Here is a 22,560-nt window from a genome sequence, read left to right as displayed (position 1 = left end):
AGGAAATTGAAAAATAAAAACATAGATGCTCAAACATAGTAATGTTTACATAAGGACGTAAAGTTAACTAAATAAACACATAATAAAATGTTTTACATACATCATAAATAAAGTCGTGGATGTTTCCACGTTTAATGTTAGATTTTAATTGAACCCATCATAAAGTAAGCCTCTATTATAATTTAAATGTATAAAATTTAAATTCAACGATAAATATGTACATACGAAAAATATTTCTAAGTGAAAATACAGTGTGTCAATCTTTAATTTTAAGGATATTTTATAAAAAAGTTTATATTATTATTCTATAAATCATTTATTTTTTTTATTAATCAGTAGATTGAATACATTTTTGACAAAAACTCAAAAATACCGCATTTAATATTATTGTTAATAACTTATAAACGAATACTAACGTACGTGGTGTGAAATGTAAATATCTTAAAATTAAACTAAATCTTCTTAAAATTGCATTGTATATTACAAATAATAATTGAAGTATTATTGAAATATTCCATATTTCAATGATTAAAAGGAAGTCGTATCTGTAAGTGTCGTCTCAATCAAACACATGTGTAACTTACCAAATTTGCGTACCTGCAGGTTCTTTAAAAAAATATTAAATATTAAAAATAATTAAATATTTAATATTATTTAAAAAGTTTTTAATTAAGATTAAATGTGATAATATTTTAAATATTAAAAGAAAATCTGGATTAGGTAATTATATTTAATCAAATAAAGCATAAAAATTAAAAGATTATTGTATATTTTTAATACTAAAACAGACCATATGCACGATCTTCTAATTTCAAGCATAATAACAGTATCTATATAGTTTATTGTATAGACATATGTACCTATGTAATATGTACATTGTGTACTGAAGTGTACACCTATTAGAAATGTACATTTTGATAATCGTACTAAAGCCATTTCAACAACTAACCTAGTTAACAAGTGTTAAATCTTCTTGTTATCCGCACTAATCACATGATATTTTTAAAAAATTTTACATAAGGTGATTTATTTTAAAGTTAAATCGTACCTTTTTTTTAAAAAAAATATGCTGGTTGATAATTTTTTCAAATTAAAATGTATTAAATATTTTATTCTGTGGTTTAAAATGTTTATTTATAAATGTATCATCTCTGTAGAACGCTCTTATAACCACTTAAATCGTTTGATAGAATATAACAAACTATTCAATAAATTCTAATAAAAATATAGAACTACCTATTTTAATACTTTAATTTAAATTAGTACATAGAAATTATAAATATTTATATTATTATTATTGGTATAATTAGTATGATTTGGTATTTTATTTTTTCTTCAAAACAATAATGGGCCTCACTGGACATATTCATGTGAAGGTCCATGAGTTTAAATTTTAAATTATAAATTTAATAAGTAGATATAACACTTAGAATTATTAAAATAACAATTACAATAGATTTTCATGCATAATTAGAATATTAATATAATTAAATACATTTATTGTATATTTTATGTATAATGTAATATTATATAAAAAATCGCATTGAATAGAGGCATACAAGAAGGACACACAACGTACGACAACGAACGTCATCATTATGACCGTGGATAGCACAGATGATTGCCAGACGACCTTTTTATCATCGACTGGTCTGATTCGTGACATTTGACGGTTGGCAGATTATTTAACGCCCGTACCTTTCATGGGCAGTAGAATTCACGTGTTGGCCAAGACCACTGGAATGGGCTTGACAATCACGTCGGTGTTTAAATTAAATATCATTAGCTCTAACCTACTAGCTTATGGATATTAAACTTTTGTAAAATAACAAGATGGTAAGGCCTAGACCCTAGCCGATCCCTAACCGGCCTGGACCCCAAGTCAGACAGGTGAAACTTTGAAGCGAATAGCTGTTTAGAAACCAGAGGAAACTGGTTGGACGCGACACTGACTTGACACGTGTGCTATAACCAGTGTAACCCCGTAAAATGTTTTGTAAACTTTGACTACTGGTTGCCAAATCAAACTCTGTCCTTGTTCATTGACCAAGTGTTAAGATACTGTTATTTCCAAATCTTGCAATCTATCTATACTACTACAGTAGACGCCGCTGATAAGACTCACGGATATAAGGTTCAGTCGCTTATTAGACTCAACATCGTCTGGAACGGACCGGACGTATCCAAATACATTAAAAAAAAATCAGTTTTAAGACTCAACACTTCGGTTATAAGACTCAAATTTCGTAAAATAAATAGTAGAAAATAAACTTTTTTGGTTATAATTTAGAAATAAATTGGTTTTGAAAAATGAAATAATATTCGTGTTGATTATTTCTAGTTTCTGTTGGTACCTTATTATATATGACGTATAATAATTTTTATTGCAGATAAAAGTTCACATTTATTGCAACAATAATTATAACGATTAAAATTTTAGTTTTTTTTATCGGGATTATTAAATTTATTCAATAATAAAGTATGTAATATGTGTTAATGTATTAAAATCAAAGCAAAATATATAGTAAAACAAAATTTATAAATACGTAATTAATTTTTTTTTTCCACTTCGCCTATAAGATTCATTCGGTTATAAGACTCACTTTGTGCTAGTCCCAAAGTGAGTCTTATAAGCGGCGTCTACTATATATAGATTTACTTATCGGCATGGATCTAGATTCTAAACTTTTCCTGAAGTCAATTCGAACATTCAATTTATGTTTCCAAATGACATCAAATGGTTCCAAATGGTCAACAATTTAATTCAATATTACAAATCTAAGATCAAGTTCATCACAGAAATAATTTATATGACAGAACAACGTTTGCCGGTCAGCCAGTAAAAATAAAATAAATCAAGAAAAATGGGAATTTTTACGTAATTTTATTATTAACACATTCGAGACGAAACACAATAATAGAAAAATACGTTGAGGACGAATAACGCGCTGAGCGCGTTACAGTATTTTATTCATTGAAGACGGATCACGCGTTAAGCGCGTGATGATTTTTAGACATCGATATTAAATTCAATTTTTATTCTACACTTTTCGTATTTTCATCAATCGATAGAATCGATAGTGTTAAAATTATCAACATCGAAAATTAAAATGTATAAATAGTTGGCTCCACGTGGAGCATTGTTTCTAATTTATTTTTAACTGATGACAACAATTGCATTTTGTCTACAAAAATAATTTCTATTGACTTATAATTTTGTTTCAAATATATTGGATATTTCTCGTGAATTTTATCTAATTATATATTTTTAAGTATATATCTACTAAGTATATTTTTAAATACACATATAACATTGAATTAGTTTAAACATAAACATAATATATCAATATATGAATAAACGAGTATGAATGAAACCGAACGCTAAAATTAATGTTTATAAAATAATAACGATACACGGTGTGTATAATAAATATTGACATATTTTTATCAAAAAGATTTTAAACTCAATGAATTGCGTTTTTAATAACGCATAAATGCAAATAACGCAAATAACGATTTTAATTCTGAAATTCATCATTTATACTAAAGAATAACCATATAATAACGAATTATTATTTATATTTCTTATTTCCATTGTGTTGATCAATGTTTTGAAACATATCATACTTTTGTATGATAAGTATTAAAGTATTGGTTGTAATTATTATATTTCATTTTTATTTGTAAAATATTAATTTTTTTTTAGTTATTTTAGCACTTTTATTATGCTGGTCAACTTTTTTTTTTTTGTTAGAAACAGTACATTTTAATAAAATAATTATATGAATAGAATAATTTACTATTATTTGTTGAGTATTTAAAAATATTTAATAATAACTGCTTAGTAAATAGGTTTTTTTGTTTTTCAAAATTGGTTAAGTATCGACGAAGTAATAAATATTTGAAATAAGTTAAAAACGCTCCGTCCACTATAACTAACGTCCGCCGAAATCCGTCGTCCATAACAGTAATATTGACATCACGCGTTATGCGCGTGATCCGTCTCGAATGTGATAAAATTATTGTTTTGTAACCATGGTTACCATTAAAACACTTATGTTATAAGTGTTGTTATAAATTATACGGAATACGAAATTTTAAAAATATCTAAATGAATTTAAAGGTATTATCTATTTATACCATACTTTTATTCACATTGTTCTATGGTAAGGTTTAATTAACTCAAAAGTGAATAATAAAGTTTTTGAAAAATTAAAAAGAAAGCAAAGTTTTGGGGCCTCTCTGCGAGGTTCACAAAAACAGGTTTTTTTATATTCTCATTTTGGTGTTGTCACCATTTTTTTTTCACAGATTTGTTTCAAATATCTTCCTAAACGTCACCACATCACCCGATTTTTAACCTTTTTTTGTCTGGTAGGGAGGGTGTATTGTATTTAAATGTTTCAATTTTCTGACGACACTATTTAACATTTTTCTAATTTTTTTCTCAAAAGATTATATTAAATACTTAATACGCTAGAAACACTTCATTACGTTTTTTTTAACCATTTTTTATATTTACTTGCCGATCATATGATTAAAATATAATTTGAATAAAAAATTCTATATATCAATATATATCATCGTCTGAAGCCAAAATAAACAACCAATCACGGGCGAAGCCGTGACGAGTAACCTAGTATTATACATTTTGGTAAATATACATTATACAACTCTATTTATACTTAGACGTTGAATTTAAGTTTGTGGATAAACGTGTCGCATTTTTAAGGACTTACATTTCTATTGAAATGAAGTGATTTGTCAAGCACTTTTGTTCGCGGGAAAACTCATTATACAAAAAGTATAATATTATCAGTCTTGTAAAAATACTTTTGAAAAAGTATTAAAAATACTTTAAAAATGTATTTTGCGAATACCCACAAAGTATTTGAAAACAAATAAAAGTATTTTTTTAAATTTTATACTACATATGTTTTATAAATTAATAATAATAATAATATATATGGGAAACCCACCACATCTATGATATTAATGTATTAGTGCTAGCAACAACGCATATAAAACTGATGTCATCAGTTAGAATATTATTAGTATATTAAATTTTAAATTTATATTATATAATAATCAATAGGTTTTTAATATTCAATTTATTTACTTTTAGTAAATGAATGTAATCAGTATTCATTGGAAAAATGGAATAAAAATGAAAACTCTAAGTAAATATTAAATAATGTAATACAAAGCAATATACTATATAATTATTAATAATTACTTAGATCATCATTTTTTATAGTAATTCACTAATGCTGTAAAATTGTTATGCTACAATATTTCGTCCAAAATGTAATTTAATTTTAAAAATATTGAATGAATTACTATGTTTAATTTTGAATGGTAGTTGGTAGTAATTTTTTGGACCATTAAATACAACTATGTGGATTGTGTTAATTTTTTATGTATGGTTGCAGGTACTTTGATGTTAGATATTTGTCTAGTATTATGTCCGTGTTTGCGTGCATGTTAAATATTTTTATTTGAACAATTATTCTTATGTATACTTTTATTTATTTTATATGGTTGATTAAAATGGGCTATTTTTATATAATTTGATCAAATGTAATAGTTTAAAATTATTTTCGGATAACCATTTTTGGATATTTTTCAAGTCGGTATAATGTAAATTAGCAAATACCTCAACTCAAGATAAATAATTTTGGAAATTTTTTGTCCTTCAACAAAAAATACTGTAACTAGCTTACCGATTTTGTTCAAATCGTTTATTTAGTTGATATGTATATTAATATTGTAAACGATAGAGAATGAAGATTCTTCACTTATTTCATTGTTAATTTGAACGTAGTTTTTTCTATTTTTCTATTTTATATGAACTTAATAAATTGTAATTTGTTCCATTAATACCGAATTTGTTGACATATTGTAGAATATTTGGTGATCCATAGTATCAAATGCTTTAGCTATAATCAAATATAAACAGTACCAATTTTTTTTTTTTATTTTCAAAGGAATTTTAAATGGAGTATAAATTTAAAATTTTAAGTCATAAGAAATCGATTACACGTGGTAGACCGAAACCATAGTATTGGTATTGAGTATTTTTTTTTATAGAAAGGTGATTTTTCGTAGAAATCCGTATTGACTTAAATACAAACTAATGTATTATGAAATTGGGATTTTTTTTATTGTTTATTTAAATGTAAATATTCATATTTGAGAAATTTTTTTTTTTTTATTTTAACTTAAGTAAAAAAAATATTTTTTGCAATTATTTATCAAATTTAATTATATTGATCATAAGTCATAACAAAGAAAAAAAGAAACGACCTTACATCCTAAATGAAAAATGTTGAATTCTTACTATATCTGCCTATCAATTAGTAATCAATTTGCAATAATCTGCTTTCAGGAAATTAAAATTTATTACTTAAGTGACTTATTTAAAATACATAAATGCTTAAATAATAATTTATGACAAGATGAACACTTTTAACTAAATTGTATTATTATATTACACTGAAGTCTAAAATACTGTATTAACACAAATGGTGTATATCGTAAATTTTAATTTAATTTTACATTAATAATAATGTTAAACCTACGGTAAAAATAAATATTTTTGGGCACTTCTTAACCGATGATGGTGAATAGTATTATATATTATACAATGATAGTAAAATGCTTGTTTCATCCGAATAAACCTCAAATTGATATCGATGTACATTTTCTTGTTACAATAATACGAATATTATGTTCCGGATTTTTATAACTTATAACTTAATTAAATTATTTCATTAAGCCTGACACAAATTGTTAGGTTTATATTAATATGATTTGTTAGTTTTAATTTTCTCGCAGTAAACTTTAATAAATCAACTAAATCAGACTCACGCATATAATTATATCTGTACTGTATAGCTACTCATTTTGAACGGAAAATATTCGTTCGATTTAAAATGAATGTTCTTATGAACTGATGTCTCGTTTATTGTGTGTTTTAGGATTATGGCGCTGAACTTGTTAAATCTTTACACACTGACGTTTGCGTTATTTGTGAAAATCAACGACATGGTAAGTATAACATATTAATCTCTTTAAATGTGTTAATTATTCTTAGTGACGTAATCTACGTATATTACGTATGATACAGTCACTATTAAATACCATTTGCATACGTTTAATTATGTTAATCGTACAGAGTTAATATATTTAAATTATTATTTTATTTTTATTATTGTGAAATTGTCTATAAGTTTCTAAAAAATAAAATAAAAAACCAGGCCTGCACTAGAAAAATTTTACATTGTGCTTCATTTTGGTGAAAATTTATAAGGTAGAAAATGTGTGTATTTGTAAACGTGTTTGCTGCAAACAGTGCATTCAAATATTTTTGACATATCCTACATACTCGATCCGTCGGCTATCGGATTTTTGCACCGCAATATATGTTTATTTTTGGCCTATATATTTGTGGCGAACTCTATATTTGACGCACAACGTACATTTTTACTAGAGTTGACCTATTTATGAAAGAAAACATTTTTTTGTTTAGTGAATTTTTTTAGTATTTTCAAAGAAACATTCGTCATTAAAGGGTGACTTTTACTATAACGTATTTTCCATGAGATTTAATTACAACTTAAATATCACAATATAGATTTCATTAAACCTATGCTTAAGGTTCACTACATGCAGTTCCAATTTTAATAACATGATCATTTTAAACTTAAATGTTATAAAATTGATGTATTTTTTTTTATACACTAAACATTTCTTGTTATCCAATAAAAAGTAGATACATATTTTAGATTTTGAGCGCAGCAATAAATGTATTGATTTTACAATGATAAAAGTTTTTTTTTTTTTTATATTTGTGCACACAATAAATTAAAATTTGTCACTTTAAGGGTGGTTGAAGGTTTTAAATAGCAAATTTAATTCAATTTATAATTTAAAGATGTATAACTTAAAAAATCCAAGCACCAAATTTTTAAAAATTTTATAAAGTTTTTTTCTATAAATGTCAACTAAAAAGTATTCATTGAGTAGAAATCAATCATTAAAGTTTTTTAGAGTTTTTCAAAGTTTTCATGGTTTATTATTTTTCAATTAAAAAATAAAGACTATTATAATTTTTTTTTTTTTTATAAGCGTTTAAAGTTAAATTAAACGAAGACATTTTAAGTTCAAATTTAGACTAGATTATTTATTTTAATAATAAATAATGATATTAATTATTATTTTATTATAATTTAAAACTCATGGAAACTTAAAATTAATGTATATTATATTATTATGAATTTTACTATAGCGATGAAATTTTTGATTTGTTTTATGATATTTTCTGTTTATAGTTCATACTATGAACCTATTTTTACTCTTTTACGATATTTAAAACGCTATTATGTTATTACATTTCGAATTATATAAATTGATATAATATAGAATAAATACATATTATTAAAAAACGTATGATAGGTTTATTAAATACATTATTATTGGTAATAATTATATTAACCTATTATAATACTAAAAGTAAAATAAATGATTTTAATAGCTATTAAAAAAACTATCACTTAACAATATAGACTGACAGATCGCCTCCGCTCAGAATCGTTTTTCATCAATAATAATATATCATTGAATTCAAATTTAACACAAAAAAAAATAGTGACCTACCAACTCTTAATGCAAATCAGAGTAATACCCATTTACTTACCTTTTTTTTTAACTCATGAATTTCATAGTTTCAATTTTTGATAACGGATGGTGTCATAATGTCACATTTTATAACCTAACCTTTACCTTTTAAAATGAATTATTTGACAAGAAAACTTCATAAAATGGATTTTTATGGTATCTGAGATAAGTTAGGGATCTCAAAATCTATTTTAAATTTGGTTACAAAACGTCTAAAATATTATGCTGTGAAAACTTAAAGTAAAAAAAATCATTTTGATGTGTATTAGTTCTAACCTGGCTGCTAGCCAAAAAGAGCTTTTTACACGTTTTAAATTATAAGTTAAGAATCTCTAATTTTTGATTTATTTGGTTATAAAATAATATCTACAATAGCTTGATGAAGTTTCGCACAAAATTTTCAAATTTGTTATTCTGACGTAATATTGCAAAAATAATTTTGTTAGTTTTTATAATTAAAAGAAACATTGTTTATCATAATCTCAATATACATTTATAATTTTTGTTTACAAATAGGAAGTTATAATAAATTCAAATTTTAAATGTATAAATAATGATTATGGTTGTATTGATGATAATCACTTCTATTTTTCGATATTTTTATAATATTGCTTATCATATTTTATTCATTGTACTCCTCTGCTATACAATATAATATTATATAATCTGCAAATAATGTTTACGTTACTTATTTTATTAGAATATTTATTTTTAATTATTAAGCAACGATTTTTTAAAAACATATAAAGCCAAATCGAAATGTTATTAATTATTATATTAGAGATTGTTATTAAAAAATCCAATATAGATAATTTCTAAGTATGTGAGTGCGTGTTATTTATGAGTGTCATCCTTGGTTAAAGATACACTTGGCTTTGGAACAACAGACATTTAATGTACCCCTTTCAACTTCAACCACTATTCTCACTTAAAAATATTGTTAATTACTAATTTTTTTTTTTTTTTTGGTTTTATGAAACTTTTTCAATTGTGTAATAATAATAACGATAATAATACAAAACTATTATGACTAAAAAAATTATTGTTTAATATTAGGTGTAATATTAAACACGTATTATTCAAAATAGTAAATTATTTGAACAATAATTTTCTACTTTTTAGATTTTACTATGAAACATTTTTTTTTTCGGTGGACAAGTACACGATAAGTTATCGATAAAACGCTCAATTGTTAAAAACGGTGGTGGTCTTGGATATAAAATTGAATCTAATTTGTTCTTAAAAAAGGTCACACATAAAAATTTCTAGTATTTATTTTTATAATATTCGAAAAATTGAACAAAAAATTAGAAAAAACAGGAATTTTTGCTCAAATCCAATTTTCAACAAAATCAATTTTATTTTTTATGTTACCTACTCGAAAACGAATAGCTGTAGATATTTGAAATTTTCACTGATGTTACTATTATAATTTTTTATTCATAGTAAAATTATAAAAATATTTCAACTCTTGAACTATTAATTGGCATGACAATTTTCCAATATTTTTTTAGTTTTTTTCTATAGCCATCGATAAAAAAAATGTTTAGTAGATCAACATTCTTAAAAATGTAATACAAGATTCCAAATAATTTGTTCTTATATCTGTTTAAAAATATTAGAAATACATAGTCATAATCTTTTTTATTGTTTGCATTAGAAGTTTAAATTTTTATAAATTTTTTCAAAACCACGAAACTGTTCAAACTACAAGTATTTTGCAGTAAGAAAATTATAAAACTTTTTCGTTTTGTATCTAAGTTTTAAAAATGTTAGTACAAGATTCCTGATTAGTATTTTATACTGAAACTATAACATATACTCGTATAAAGAATTTACCAAGAGAATTGTTTTTATAGATATTTAAAGTTCAAATTTGGACAAAATTATTTATTTTAATGATAAATAATGATATTTATAATTTTCAATTCGTGGAAACTTAAAATTTATGTATATTATAGTATAATTAATGGAATTTATGATTTTTTTTAAAGATATTATCTATTTATATTATTAACCTATTCTTATTCTTTTATGGTATTTATAGAAATATTATATGGTTAAATATCAAGTTATATAAGTTGACATAATAAAGTATAAATACATATTATTAAATACTAATGATTAGTATAGTAAATGCAATTTTTCTGGTAAAAATTATATCAATCTACCGTAATGCTAAAAGTAAAATAAATGGCTTAAATATGTCATAAAATATACTTAGTGCGATAAGGCTGACACTCTAACAAACTGTCTTCATTCACAGTCGCTTTTCGTATACAATAATACAGTAATTCTAATATTTTAAATTTATTTTATAATAAAGTTTTGTTATATTTATTCTTGAACCATAAAAACATGAAAAAAATCTGATAAAAATTATGATTGAATGATGTTAATTAAATAAATAATACAATATAAAAATCAGGTATTAATAAGAACTACTATTTATAATTTATAATACTAAGAAGTAAGAACTTTTTTTTTAAACTAAAATATTAAAATATTAAAAAATATTTCTTTTTGTAAACTATTTATTTTACATTTACATATGAAGCGATCGACCTATAATTAATATTTATATATCTACATGTATTTTAAAGAAGATTAATTATTTTTAAATATACAAAGAAGCTAATTACTTGAAAAATTTGTTAGGACAAAAGTTATTTATTATAATATTATACGTATCTATAAAAGTAATAAAATTTAGGTGGAATTACAAATAAAACATATTTAGTGTAAAGTCAGTAAATATTAAATACAATTTGGTCATCTGCTAAAAGAGCACACTAAAACACAATAATAAACTTATATTTGTAGTATAATAAAAATAAAAATAAAAATTTATAGATTATCCGTTTTCGGTGTTTATTACTCAATTTTGAGGCTACTAATTGCTGTTATAATTTCTTTTATTTTCTTGGTTAGGTTTAAAAATTATAAATTTCACTCTAAAATATCGGAAAATTTTCATTTTATTAATTTTAAATCAACATACATATTTCACTACATATATATCAAAAGACAAGTACCACTGGAAGTATCTACCTATTATATCATTTTTCTAAGAAGATAATATACTTAATTACTTATTTAATTATATGTATAAATATAGGTATACATATTATATATAAATATATATATATATAATATACTTATTATAAAAGTCAAACTTAATGAAACAAATCACAAAGAAAAGTGGTGATAAAAAAAAAAAATGAAATTAATAAAAATTAACCAAGGTAGTGTAGGTTAAGATTTTGATTTTGGTGATAATAATAGTTATGTTAGTAGAAACTAAAAACCTAAGCCGTGACCAAATCATCAGTTAATAGAATCTTTCAACAAAATTAACTTAGTTTGAATCTATTTTATCAGAATATAATGTAAAGATCTACATAAACATTACAATTGAGATTCGTTTAGATTTTAGAAAAATATTTAGTTTATTCATAAAAGCTATTCTTATAAAAATCAATAACTTAATCTGTTCTTGATTGGACAATTTTCGATCGAGTTAAATATTTTTTTTTTTTTTTTAATAAGATAAAAAGGCTATACTGAAAATTGTATTGTACAAATATTTTTTTGATTTTTTAATTTGTTGTTAATACGGATCATTCCTATACAATTATTAAAAAAAAAAAAATAAAACGTATATAATTTAATCATATTAATTTTTCAAAGATGTACTAGCAGCTACTTTTGATGCATATTATGATACGAAGCGATTGAGATAAATTGTATATTATGTACCTCAATATTTATTTACTATAATATTTATATAATATTATACGTATTATTCTATTTGTACTGATTCTTGTTTACATTTTAAGACGACTAATCTTTATTTCGACTGTATTTTTACCGATGTTTACGTGTTGCAGACCAAGGAGCTGTTGGAGTTGAAAGATAATGTATCTAATATTACAGCCACTGCGGCTACCAAGGCTACCACAGCCACCATGGCCACTACGGCTACCGCGACCACCATAGCCACTGCGGCCACCATGGCGACCACGACATCTTTGTTGAAAACGACTTCGACTACATCGGTATTGGTAGCATTAGCATTCATGAATTCTACTATGTCGAACACGACAAAATCTCAATTGCCAGTCACCCGTACTATCGATACACAACCGAATTGCTTCCGACAGCAAGTAGAATGTCCGTTCTCCTGGTCAGCTGTCCGGTACGTTCCAACCGACGCGAATCCACCGAAATTGGACGAAAGCGTTCCTTCACCGATTGCGCCACTGGAATTCGGCACGACTGAGACCGATTTTTCGACGGTAGTAGATTTAACTCCCGGTACGAACTTAGGTCCTATTACAGATGTTTTCGGTGCAAATCGAAATGATGACGCCGGGTGGACTGAAAGTACGGCTGAAGCGACTTTCAACACCATTAATGATTTACAAATAACTGCTGAAGTCGTATACGACACATCTTCGTCTGAAAATACCGCCACCACCTCTCAGTTCGATGTCACTTATACGCACAGTTATGATGATATGGTAGAGAATTCGACTGTAGATTTAGTTACAGATGAACCGATGACGGAGAATTCAACCATGGATCCGGTTGATGGTGGGTCAACAATTATGAATCCGACGAATGCTTCGTTAGACTTTTATTCAACGGCTTTTCAATCGATATCGATTTCGACACAGAGTGTAATCGGTGAAACGACACCGGATGAGTCCGTTGAGTTGACGTCGAGTGTCGTTCCCGAATCAACAACAAGTCTGGATGCAGAAGTATTGATGAAGAACACGACGATTGATCAATCGATAATCACTATAGATAAAGACGATGAGCCATATAGTACGATTGCGTCTGATGATCTGCAGTCGTGGAGGACGGACAAGATAATTGCGTTGTCTGAAAGGAGAAGAATCGTAAAACGGATGTCGGAAGTAATTTTCAATGGGACTCATTGTTTTCAAGTAGTTTGTTCGTCTCCATCACCAGTTACAAATGTAACCGAGGTGCCAAATGGTTTTCAAGGATTTAGCAAGGAATCGAGTAAATACCAAAGCGTATACTCGTATATGTGTACTGTTTAATACTACATAGCTCAATGTATGTGAAAATGTGGTCGATATCAATTTGGGCCCCGCAATTCCCTAGAGACTTACATTTCTGCTGAGAACATTAATTTAATCAAATATCTAACATATAGTTACGCGTTGATGTACACGTATAGTACGCAATATGCATTTTATAACAATTTTAAATAAATTATATGAGTTTGATTATTTGTATCCACATAATATAAAATAGTTACTAGTTAAATATATTAAATAATTAGTATGAGTTTTACTACTAAAAAAAAAAAAAAATAAATAGTTAATTAAAAATAAATTAATAATTGTTTAAATGTTAAACTTTGTGATGCTTACGTATAAAATTGAACTATTTAAAGTACATTTCTATTTATATTTATACTAACTCTTGACAGATACATTTTATCTTCAAATTGTCTTAGTTGTTTTTGATACATAATATTTTTATGATAGTTATGAATTTAGATGTCAAGAGGTAGTATGAAAATGTAGAGCCTTTTATACCAAATTTAATTTAAAATTATTTTTATTTTTTTATCCTATTTTATTATTTATTAATTGTATTTGTAGTAATACCTATGATAGTATATTTTAACCATAATATACACTACTAATTTAAATTTAAGATTTTTACCAACATCAGTAAAACGTTACTTATTAAATATTATCATAATATGCATTATTTTTTCGCTTTTAGGGATTTGTTAGATAATATTAGAGAGATTTACTTTGGGCATTTAATTATAATTTTATCAAAAATGAGTTAAAAGCGTTTAATAATTTAATTGTAATTAAAAATTTATGAAATAAATGCACAGTGGTTTTTATATAGGCAAAGCGTACACGACAACGACGGAACATGACGATGCGCCCAGAGAAGACTTATCTCTTCGTACCACTTGTTTGAATCTTCAAATCAGGCGACGATTGCGGAAGTTGTGTTGGGAGACAATGTTTGGACAAGAGCTAGTTAAACTTACAGTCATGGATTTGGTAAGCATATTAAATAAAATGATATCAGAAATTTATGTTTGTTAATACCTTGGGAAATAATTCTAGTATACCTCTTGTTGGTAGTTTCTTGAATTAGTTGACGAAATATGTATGAAATTAGATTATTAGAAACTTAAACATAATCTGTTTTTAAATGTCATTGATGACGAATATGTATTAGGACTTAGTAATAATAAATGAATTTATTTTCTACCTATATACAAATTATACGTATAATCATGATTGAAATAAGTTTGAAAAATCAATAAATATGAAATGTAATTATTTATTTAACAATGCTAAAAACATTAAATTTTAAATTACTTTAAAACTTTAAAAGAAATAAAATAAGTATTCGTTATTTATAAATTCAGGCTTAATTTTGATAACAATTTAAATAATATATTACAATAATATTACACCAAAAATATTATAAAATATTTACATCATATTTTAGTTGAAATTTTTTAAATATTTATAGACTAGTGAGAGGTAGTAGGTACATTTAATTAAATAAAATAAAATTTTTTTTTCTAATCCACACATTTTTAGCTTACACTTATCTTTATCTTATGATGATCGAACGTTATTTATATTATTATACCGTGATAAAAGAAAAAAATACATAACACAAATAGCTACATAATCACCCCGGATTCTGCAAGATTGCTTTGTTAATTAAAGTCTATGAGAAATAAATTTTTTACGAGTAACATCTTTCACGGAAATTAGATTCAAGTTTTTGCATTTCAAATTTATTTTTATTTGTTTCGCCTGTCTTGTCATGAGCATCTTGTGTTTTACGTATATTTTTTAGTTATTTTCTTGTTTAAGGTACAGTTGGTTGCACAATTTCATTAATATTTTATTTATACACAGTTTTTTCTTTCTTAAATGTTAACGTTTTTCAAGTCAAGGGTTTGTGTTTTTAATCCTAATTTTTTGACGTTTAATAATAAATTCATATGTTTAAAATCTCGCTATTATAGGTCTATACTCATGTTAGTTGTCCGATCTTGATGAAAAAATACCTGGCAAAGCAATAACATCAAAATTGTTGATAATAAATTTCAAATTATTATTTATCAAAATTACTTAATTTAAATATAGAAGTATTAAAGTGTTATTAATATTTTATACTTGCGCTAAAATATATCTATCTTGTTCGTTTAAAATGTAATAAATCATCATTCCAGTATTATTTTTTTTTCATAAAACAATTATTTTTTATTTGAGATATTTTTTTGAGGGGATATTTTGAACGGCTACCGCATATAGCTTATGAAATACAATCTATGATAACAATTATAATATATACATTACGAATTTCGATTTATATTAAACAATTTTGCTGGGTGAGGTGCATCTATCATCGTTTAAAGACTTACAGAAGTCACGTTTATTTGATTTTGGAATGTGAATAAAGATTAATGTTTGTCAATGCATTTATGCTGAGTAAACACATATGACTATTTACGAGTTATTACTTATTATATTATATGTACTTAGATATTTCATTGTTTTTTAGTTTATTTCATGTAACATGCTGTGTTACTCCACGAAAAACAATAACAATTTATTTTTAACAATATACTCCACGGTAGTAAAACCTTCAGTACTCAATAATTGTCTATTGATGTTACATTGAAAAACAAATCGTTTTTTATATGTATTTGTTGTTTTTTATTTTGATGAACTAAAAAAATGTAATACAATTATATGATAAAATTTAAAGATAAAAACAGAAGGTTTTATAAATTTATATAACCTTAACCCATTATTTAAAAAATGTAATGTTTGCTTATAAAACATAGGTAATAAAATAACGAAACAGCTGTAGTTCAAAAATTTGGATTTATAATAATGTATTTTAATAACATTAACTGTCGTCAAAGAAGCCATTAACAATATAATCTTCATAAAATTAATTGTACTAAAACTTGTCTGAATAATTGTTAGAGTTGAAGTTACAATAACGTTTGGTATGGAAAACTTAGCATGTAGCTTATTTATTTATCACTATTTCGTAAAATTGGATATCTATAAAGTTAATAAGAATTATTCAATAACTATTTACGTAAAATCGTGTAGTTGTATTTAGAACTGATATTTGATAAAACATAATACTATAAGTATAGTTCTCAAAATATAAAAGTACCTCATTAAATGTATTGTACTCTAAAAGTAATATTTATACATAAAAATATCACCTGATATTACACATTAAAATAATAGTTTGAATAAGTGCTATTCACAAGCTCTCAGAATTTTTTTTCTAAGTTAAATTAATTTTTTATGCTATTAAACATTTAATTTTATAAAATTGAAATAATTCTAATTTGAAGTATAAAACAGATCCTCAATGTATAGAATAGTTTTATTTTTAAACCTTCATACTTCTATAAAATAAGAAACATAAAACCATGTGTACTTTGATTATTTTAATTCCAAGCTTCAAGTATGAATGTTACGATGCTATTTTAAGTATAAATTGAGTGTGCAACTAAAAATTGTAAATACTAAATATGTTATACAAACAATCCCAAAATAACTTAGTCATAACGTAATATGTGAAATTACAAAAAATAATATGAAGAGGTACCTACTGATTAAAATTAATTAGATAAATAATACGGATATGCGATTTTTAAAATTACGCTAGGAATGAAGAGATACCACATGGTAAAAGAATTAATAGATGTTTTAAACTTAAAATCACGAGTAAATTTACGGGGTCGGTTAGAAAAAAGTTTCAGATAAGCTGCACGCACCGCTCATATTACACGTGGTGACCTGGGTAGAAGTGGTAGAACGAAACGACATGAGATAGTGAAATGACGAAACCTTAACGTTTGGACATGTATTCGCAGGATTTATAGTTTTTAAACAAAATATTGTGCATTCCACTGGTTTATTTTGAAACGCGTGAAATACATACCGAGATAACAAAAAATAATAATACTACATTCAACTACTGAGAGATATATCATTTTATAAATAATGTAAATACATTTCATAGATATTAAATAAACTGATTATAATTGTATGTGTTATATTGTTCTTTATGTGCGTAATTTAAATATTTAATATGTATCATTTTTAAAACTTTTTACATACCAACAATATAATAATGAATATTTAAATTTTTTTATACAAAAATACCACGTATTTTATGGTTATATTAACTGTGTTAATTTATCGTCAAAAAGATAAACATATACAGTTATAAAATAAAAAAAACAGATTATCGCACTTAAATTGAATATATTAAATATCATATTATTACTATAATCCGCTGGGACTTTGTGATTGCGTTAAACTCAATATTCAATAGAATTCATGTAGGTAACTGCCTAATTCGTCTTTTTAAAGTAACAATAAAATAAATTCACAATAACATAGACAAAATTAAATTATTTAGATCAAAGAAATAGTTTTAAGACTTTGAAATTAACAACTAAACTTAACTTAAATATTCTACTATTTAAGTTAAGTGCATGTTTACTAAGCTTTTGACCATTGATCAATATCTCTATTTCGTGTTACAATATTATGTTGTTCAGTTTGAATTGTATAAATGGATACGGTTTGCATTTATGATTATAATGATAATCGTATTTTATTTTAATATTTAAAAATATATGATCACCAGTTTAACGTTAAAAATATCTTTATCTCCATGTGGTTTTATTAAATAAATTATAAACTTAATTTAAATTAAAATTCATTATACGATTCAGGGGTTAGAAAAGCTACCGAGATGGTGTTAAAGATTAAAATATTTGCTTCATTACAGACTTAATTTTTTCAAAACCTTATGGAAAATTTGAAAAATAATTTCTGAGCTATTAATAAACATTAAAGCTATTTTATTTATCTTTCAAAAGGTTTTACATGATAAACCTTTTTACTATCACGAAAAGTGTGACCAAAGAATAAAACGCATCAGATTTTGAACCAAATAGATTTTTGATCCTAAATGTTCAATGTGTATTTCTCTCTGTAGCAGTTATTTTTTAATAATACAACTTTTATTGAGTTTACTTGAGCACAAATTCAGTATAAATATTTAACATTTTTATGCTTTGGGTCGATAGCAAAGATAACCGTCTTTTTTAAATTTAAATATAGGTTGAAAGCAGAGTATTTAAATTTTAATAAACATGAATAATTGCATAAGTGTAGTAAAAACCACATGCATAAATTGTTACGTCACAAAACCAATTGTCACACGAAATCTTATAAAAAAATAAAAAATTGCAATTGAAAACCTTCTTAGTAATTTATTCAATATAAACAACAATGTTTTATTGAAAGAAATCTATTTTCATCAACAATTGTTCACGAAGAGATGGCAAAATGTAAATTCCATGGTCTATCCAATAGTTAATAGTATATCTTGTGTATACTATACACAAAGTTAAATTTTACAGCACTTACCCTAAAAAATGTTGATATTTATTATTTTAGAAAAAATAGAACTAAAATTATGGACATTTGCGTAAATAGAGTACTTAATTGAATTCATCCACCACAAATTAAATAAACGCTTGCCAAGGTTTCAACATTCATTTACTTTAATTGCTTTCTTGTTGATCGTTAGTTGGTTTAAGTATACTATTAATTTCGACATATTCAAAATACATGGATACATTTTTTATACTTTTTCTTAAATTCAATAATGTTATAGTTTTCGTAGATATTTCACTTGTGTATAATATGATAAATAATATATATATATATATTTTTTTTGTGTACTATCATAATTTTATATTACTTTTGTGTCATCTTAGAAAATTAAAACCACTACGAAATGGCTAGTTGCGTAAATATAATGTACGAATAATCTTACGCTCACGATGTGTTTTTGATTTTTTCTTTTGTACCTACTTTGTTTATAAAGCTTAATATGTTCAATGAGAACAATATTTTACATGCAGTACGAGTGTTCATAAACGTGTTAAATAGTGCTTGTTTAAAAAGTAAAACACAAAAGCATGTTCATCATTATATCAATATATAATAATATGTATAAAGAATGAAACATAACAAAAATTATGAATGTATGCAAATTTATACAAATATTAATTATTATGTGATAAATGTGACAAGAATGTATCATAATTTTAATTGTGTTCATAAAAAAAATTATCCATTGCGATATCCGATGTGATAAATTATCTTTATTTCTCAAAAGTATTTCATGTAAAGAGTTTAAATTTTCTACGTACGCAGTACACACATTATTACAATAATGTAGAAAGATTATTGAAAATCAGATAATTTTATATTTTCTTTATATTTAACTTAGGTTTTATTGGAGTTAAATCATGACTATAATCAAATATATTTTGTATAATTAAAAAAAATAAATAGATTTCTAATGTCCTTGAATAATTATATTTAATAAGTATATTTTTGAGTGCCAAAATATAATCTAAAATCCACGATGTCGGTGTAGAAATAATGCATGTATTTTTATTTCACCACGGGTTGGGCAATTTGGGAAAATGTATCTGAACATTTGGGTCAAAAGAAAGTAATAATAATAATAATAATAATAATAATAATTGAACCATATCCGATTTTTGCTTACAATGCCATTATGTGAATTTTAAAATAACTATGTAATTATATTTATTCAGCTCGAATTGATACCTTTGCTTATAAACTTTAAATCTCTTCGGTTTGGATTACAAACATCAGTAGCAAAATGAATGTTTTAATTTAGTGTCTATTGGTTAATGTTCTGTGAATAAATATATTGTGTATGATGTATTTAGGTATCGGTTTTAATATTGAACATTTAATTTTGTATTATATCACATGTCGGTTTTTAATTGTTTTAATTTGTGTTTAAACCGGTTCAAGTCGTGTAGAGTGACTTAAAACAAAAAATGTCAGGGGTTTTAAAACAGTTTTTTACTATTATTTTTGTTAGGTGTCGACAATCCTCTCAACGATATTCGTGGACTTTGCACGTGCTGTATTCGTGCGGTACATGAACCGGTGCTGGTGCTGGAACTTAGAGAAGCGGTTCCCACAGTATGGCGATTTCAAGATCGCCGAGAATATATTGCACCTGGTCAACAACCAGGGTATGGTGTGGATGGGTATGTTCTTCTCTCCAGGGCTGCCCATTATAAACGTGGTCAAGTTGATGATTATGATGTACGTGCGATCGTGGGCGGTGCTCACGTGTAACGTACCACACGACGTCGTGTTTCGGGCCAGCCGAAGCAACAACTTCTACCTGGGACTGCTACTCACAATGCTATTTTTGTGCGTGCTGCCGGTCGGTTACGCCATCGTGTGGATTGAACCGTCGTGGCACTGTGGACCGTTCTCGCAGTACAAAAAGATCTATCACATCTTTACCAACTCGATCAAGAAGGCGATACCTAACCCGATGGTGCATCGGGTACTCGATTACATAGCGTCACCCGGTATCGTTATACCACTGTTGTTGCTCCTCATTCTCATCATTTACTACTTGGCATCGCTCACGTCATCGCTCCGAGAAGCCAATAACGACTTGAAAGTAAGTGAATGTGCTAGACCTGCTTCCTGTACGGTGGTCGTGAATTAAGTAAAATTATTAATCTTAAAATTAATATAAGAATGTTCAGTATTGTGCCAGATCATAAAATTATATTGTTTTTTCATACTATTTTTCAATTAAGTACGAGAAAAATGTTCTGCTTCAAACATTTTCGATAACATAAGTCAATTACAGATCTAGAAATGGTTTATCATTATTTTTAGAGGAGACTTTCTTGAGGAAGTAATTTTTTTTCAAAACTTTGAAGCTACTAATATTTTTAATGTCATCTTACTTTTAAGCTAATACAACATTCTATTAAATATATTGCACAAATATGTGTATTTGAGCCTACCAGGTGTTTATTGAAAAAAAAAAGAAGAAGAAAGATTCTATTTAAAATTTAATTGATTAATTTATGCTTATTTTATCTTAATACAAGAAATAATAAATATTATTTTATTTTGGAACTCGCTCTAAGAGGATAATTACTTCATCATATTATACATTATATTTACACCCATGTTATATTTATATGCAATAAATTCTAAATACCGTTAATATAACTATGATAAGACTGTAGAAGTGTATGAATGATAGCATATCCTTACAATAGTGCTACAAAGATCAGTGAATAATATAGGTAGATACCTAACATTATTATGTGTTTCTTATATCTATACGCGTCGTCCTTGGATTGTAATCTTCTGGGAATGGGAAAAGTGTATGGTAAAACTGTAAATTAAGTGGGTCACAATTATTAATATAATATTATAATACTATTTTTATTATAAATATTAAACGCCAATAATTATACATTAATACTTACTGAACTCGTTCCGCTAGCATTTCATAACACTACCTGAGAGCTCATCAGTCATCACCATTAATAATACTCACTCGTAGATGATATTGCGAATCGTTGATCGAGAATCGAATGATAAGATGGGCGCTAAAAAAAGACTGTTGACGACTGTGTTTTACTAATTTTTTTTTTTAGAGTTTTTTTTGCTTTCAAGTCTTTTACGCTAGATATTATATACTCACGAAATTAAAGTTAAATCGATTAAATCATTAGAATCTTTGAAAATTAGTAAAAATAGCGGACGCAAACAAAACGATTGACAGCTACTGTTTTAATTTCATTAAAATTGTCCGACAACGAAGAATATTACGTTCACGAGTATACCACAATATAACATACGATATGAATCGTAATTTCCGAACTGAAACACGGTCGACTTCGAGGTAGTCGACTTTATACTATGACCA

At 25.6% G+C, this 22,560-nt stretch overlaps 1 protein-coding gene across 3 annotated transcripts in view; it reads left to right on the top strand.

The window, feature by feature from the left end:
- The window catches only part of LOC112591193 (transmembrane channel-like protein 3), a 63,724-nt gene that overhangs the window by 29,560 nt on the left and 11,604 nt on the right, over positions 1 to 22,560 (top strand). For all 3 annotated transcript variants that reach the window (XM_025334924.1, XM_025334926.1, XM_025334925.1), the window contains exons 9-12: positions 6,981 to 7,050; positions 12,570 to 13,713; positions 14,587 to 14,747; positions 20,689 to 21,288. In XM_025334924.1, the coding sequence (XP_025190709.1) occupies positions 6,981 to 7,050; positions 12,570 to 13,713; positions 14,587 to 14,747; positions 20,689 to 21,288 (1,975 nt within the window). The remainder of the gene's footprint in view (positions 1 to 6,980; positions 7,051 to 12,569; positions 13,714 to 14,586; positions 14,748 to 20,688; positions 21,289 to 22,560) is intronic.

Source organism: Melanaphis sacchari, unplaced genomic scaffold (genome assembly GCF_002803265.2).
Source record: "Melanaphis sacchari strain LSU unplaced genomic scaffold, SCAv2.0 Contig12_pilon_pilon, whole genome shotgun sequence".
Lineage (NCBI taxonomy): Eukaryota > Metazoa > Arthropoda > Insecta > Hemiptera > Aphididae > Melanaphis > Melanaphis sacchari.
This window is presented reverse-complemented; position numbering and strand designations above follow the sequence as displayed.